At 46.5% G+C, this 3,978-nt stretch overlaps 1 protein-coding gene across 1 annotated transcript; it reads left to right on the top strand.

Moving 5' to 3' along the window:
* The first annotated feature begins 366 nt into the window (after nucleotides 1-366).
* LOC123136437 (polyubiquitin 11) lies at nucleotides 367-2,631 on the top strand. The gene is made up of 2 exons (XM_044555798.1): nucleotides 367-562; nucleotides 1,755-2,631. Exon 2 carries the CDS (start codon nucleotides 1,755-1,757, stop codon nucleotides 2,442-2,444), a length of 690 nt encoding a protein of 229 aa, XP_044411733.1. The 5' UTR covers nucleotides 367-562; the 3' UTR covers nucleotides 2,445-2,631.
* Nucleotides 2,632-3,978: the final 1,347 nt, after the last annotated feature.

Raw genomic sequence — 3,978 nt, 5'->3', positions numbered from 1 at the left:
TGGTGAGACAAATTATGCTAAGAGATCATCTCTTGTCTTATCTTAAATAAGAGAAGACAAGGCTTTTTTTATGAGTTCTCTCTCCTCCGCCTCATCATTTATCCTACGTGGCACTCCTAAGATAGCATCATTGTACATGCCCTTATTAATTAACATCAATAGGGAGTACTCAACTTACGATCATCACTCCTACACAGACCAGACCAGCGCGCCATACTTGTCAGCGACACGGACGAAGCGTCCATTTAACGGCGTGAGCGGGTGGCTAACGGCCATCAACCCCGCCCGGGGTAGACGGCCGTCCTCTCTCGAACCCTCCGCGGCCGTCGGGTCCTTCGCGGAGATCGCGTGGCGGAGACGAGCACCAGACGTACCCCGTCCAACAGACGGAACCGTGACGGCACGGGATTCTTCCCCCACCCGGCCCGTCACCAACCGGCATAAATACCCACCCCTCCCAGCCTCCAATCCTCACAACAGCTCCCAGGAGCGGAACCAACAAATCCCCAACCAATCTCGTCTCCGATCGACTCCAGGCTCGTCGAATCCCCACCGCCTCAAGGTACGGCGATTCCTTCCCCTCTCCCCGTATCGTCTAGATCTACGTTTCCGTAGTGCTCTCGTTGGACGTGTGGTACTGTGGAATTTGGCTCCGATCTGTTGTTAGATCGGTGAAGATTTAGCGAATTCGTAGGGATTTCGCGTATTGAATGGGTTGATCAGGATGAATTCCTTGATGACATGTGGTCCCGTTTGTTAATCTATGCATGTTTATGTACTAGTTCGTCTTCCTGCTTGATAGATTCGCCCAAGTAGCTTTTATACCATATAAAATTATCTCTAGACGCGTCTACTGCCTGATCTGTAGGCCTAAGATTGTAGATTGGTTTGACCCGAAGATAGGTTTCGTTCTGATAGCATGCCCAACAACTATATGCAAATCCGTGAGAAAATTGATAGTCTAGATGTGCATGAACCTATTTGCTCGCTGGTATCTCTTTGATGAAGAAAATATGTCTGTTTGAGTCTCTGGCTTGGTGTATAAGCTTATATATCTGCGTTGGTAGATTGGTTAAGCTTTAGTGAATTCGTAGGGATTTTCTGTTTATTTCCTATTTTTTACTTTAGGGTTAATATCCGTCTTCCACATGAGTTCGTGATGCCGTATGGTCTCATATGTTAATCTATGCATGTTTTATCTATTATTACATTTCCGCTCTGGCTTGGTAAATCTTTATGATCCTAAATAGTAGCTGCCTGATCTATTGCTTTTTATCTGATTGCTGTTGTACCAAGATCGTCCTAATAGGCATAGGATTGTAGATGTTTTTCTCCTGAAGCTTGTGGAATCATTGAGTTAGCAAATACATGTAGATTAGTGTCAGATGTGCTTGATTTGTTACCCTGAAGCTATCTTAGATAATGTAAGCATGTCTGGCTGCTATGTTGAATCATTAGATTAATGAAATCTGTAGACATTTGTGTTACATACGCTTGGCCCTATGATCTTTAATATCTTTATTAATGAAAAAAATATGCTGCTGCTGTAGAAGCTTGTCCATGCATTTCTGTTTGTTGTTCCATCATTGTGAGCTTGTCCATGCATTTGTGTTTCTTGTTCCATCATTGTGAGCTTGTCCATGCATTAGTATTTGTTGTTCCATCATTGTGAGTTTGCCTGGTCTGCTTCTTTATTCTTACCATCACCCTTGAGGTTCTTCTTTATTTCTTGTCCATGCGATTCTTCTTTGCAGATGCAGATCTTTGTGAAAACACTGACAGGCAAGACCATCACCCTTGAGGTTGAGTCGTCTGACACCATCGACAATGTCAAGGCCAAGATCCAGGACAAGGAGGGCATTCCTCCGGACCAGCAGCGTCTCATCTTCGCTGGCAAGCAGCTGGAGGATGGCCGTACCCTCGCTGACTACAACATCCAGAAGGAGTCCACCCTCCACCTTGTCCTGCGTCTGCGTGGTGGCATGCAGATATTCGTGAAGACCCTCACTGGCAAGACCATCACCCTGGAGGTCGAGAGCTCCGACACCATTGACAACGTCAAGGCCAAGATCCAGGACAAGGAGGGCATTCCCCCGGACCAGCAGCGCCTTATCTTTGCTGGCAAGCAGCTGGAGGATGGTCGCACCCTGGCCGACTACAACATCCAAAAGGAGTCCACCCTCCACCTGGTGCTGCGTCTGCGTGGTGGCATGCAGATCTTCGTGAAGACCCTCACTGGCAAGACCATTACCCTTGAGGTTGAGAGCTCTGACACCATTGACAATGTCAAGGCTAAGATCCAGGACAAGGAGGGCATTCCCCCGGACCAGCAGCGCCTTATCTTCGCTGGCAAGCAGCTGGAGGATGGTCGCACCCTAGCCGACTACAACATCCAGAAGGAGTCCACCCTTCACCTGGTGCTCCGCCTCCGTGGTGGTCAGTAATTGCCCTATCGTTTGACCTGCTGCTGCTGCTGCTGTACCCTGTGTCGCCTTTGTTCAAGTGATGTCTCGTTTGTGTGAAGTCGTACTGTGTCTGCTGCTTTAATGGACCATCGAGTCCTGTGGTTTGGTGCAAACAGTTGCAGGTACATCTGTACCGTTAAGTATGAATAAGTCAACTTTGAAGTAATGTGCCTGTGCTCATTTGCCTTTGCAGTTCTTGTCTGGCTATATGTGGATTTATGATCGCCTTTCTGGGCTGTAGATCCTAGTTTTTGGATTCTGAATGAATGTTGATGCGAACTCGTTAGGTGAAATGCTAGATTTGGATGCTGCTGCGGCTCTAGATGCAAGTTCTATTCAAATTTCGTTTTCACTTGAAATTATGGCAGCTTGTGATCTCTTTTTGTGGTTAAGTTCATCTGGTTCTTTGGTGAGAAGAGCTGCAGTTTCTGTCTTGGATGCTTGAGAGAAGAAATTCTTGAAATGGGAGGACTGTCATGAACTGAAGATCTGGATTTGTGTACAATTTAAGTAGTGTATCTTGCAATGAAAGTGCTCTGTTTTGAAGCAACACCCTACGTTTGAGACACCTTCGAGCCGACAAAATATGAGATTCTAACTCATTTCCTGGCTGCTTACTGTACTTTGACAATGCACTTGTATAAGATATAACTGTATAAGATATATACAACTGATGAGGTGGGGTTCCTGGGTATACACCATATATGCAAAAGAATACTAGAAATTAAAAAAAAAGTTGAAAATTTCTGAATTTTTTCTGAAATAAACTTGACTTTTGCATGAACTGTTTGGCCAAGAAAAATATTCCATGATATTGTTCGTGGAAGAAAACAAAAACAACACTATACAGAAGTTTCTATTCACATTTTTTATCCATAGTTTTTTTTTTGCCTGAAGTCGATGGGATTTTTTTTCTTTGAGAAAATTCCATATGAGTACAATAGAAGGTAAAATTTTTTTTAGAAAAAAACAGATTCTTTTCTCACGTCAGATGTATATACATCTAGGAACGAAACGGTATTCCCCATGAGTGTGGGGCTAGTAACCAATATCCTTCGGATGCACAATATAAATACGAAATTCTTCATCCATTTCTCCTCCGAGCAAGTCATCCAAGATGTTCGTTTTGCTTGCTAGAGAGGCTTATAACTTAAAACAGAACTTGCAAGAGGAGGGACATCTTTGCTTTTGATGAGCTCACTCTTCATCCCCCTTTTCCCCACCCAAGTGAAGCTTGTTGAGCAATCCAACTCTACTTGAGCTTCAAATCTTACGGCCCATCTCACACGAGGAGCGGCCTGACCGCCGGACCGCTCCCGCGACTAGGGTTAGCCCGCCGGCCGCCCCCTCCCGCCTCCGTCGGCCGCCGCAGCGTTCTACCCGCCTCCCTCTCCCCCTCCCCCTCCCCCGCGCACCTGTCCGCCCGCTCGCCCTCCTGCGGGCGACGGGCGGCCCCATGCCCCTTCTCCTTCGGCCTCCTCCCCGTCCTTCTCCATCCCCGCCGCCGCCGGAC

Source organism: Triticum aestivum, chromosome 6B, assembly GCF_018294505.1.
Source record: "Triticum aestivum cultivar Chinese Spring chromosome 6B, IWGSC CS RefSeq v2.1, whole genome shotgun sequence".
NCBI classification, from domain to species: domain Eukaryota; kingdom Viridiplantae; phylum Streptophyta; class Magnoliopsida; order Poales; family Poaceae; genus Triticum; species Triticum aestivum.
Note: the sequence above shows the minus strand (reverse complement) of the source record. Positions and strands in the feature narration are given on the sequence as shown.

Bases quoted from the DNA above. Each gene is read 5' to 3' on its own strand.
- LOC123136437 (XM_044555798.1), top strand. From the start codon at position 1,755: ATGCAGATCTTTGTGAAAACACTGACAGGCAAGACCATCACCCTTGAG.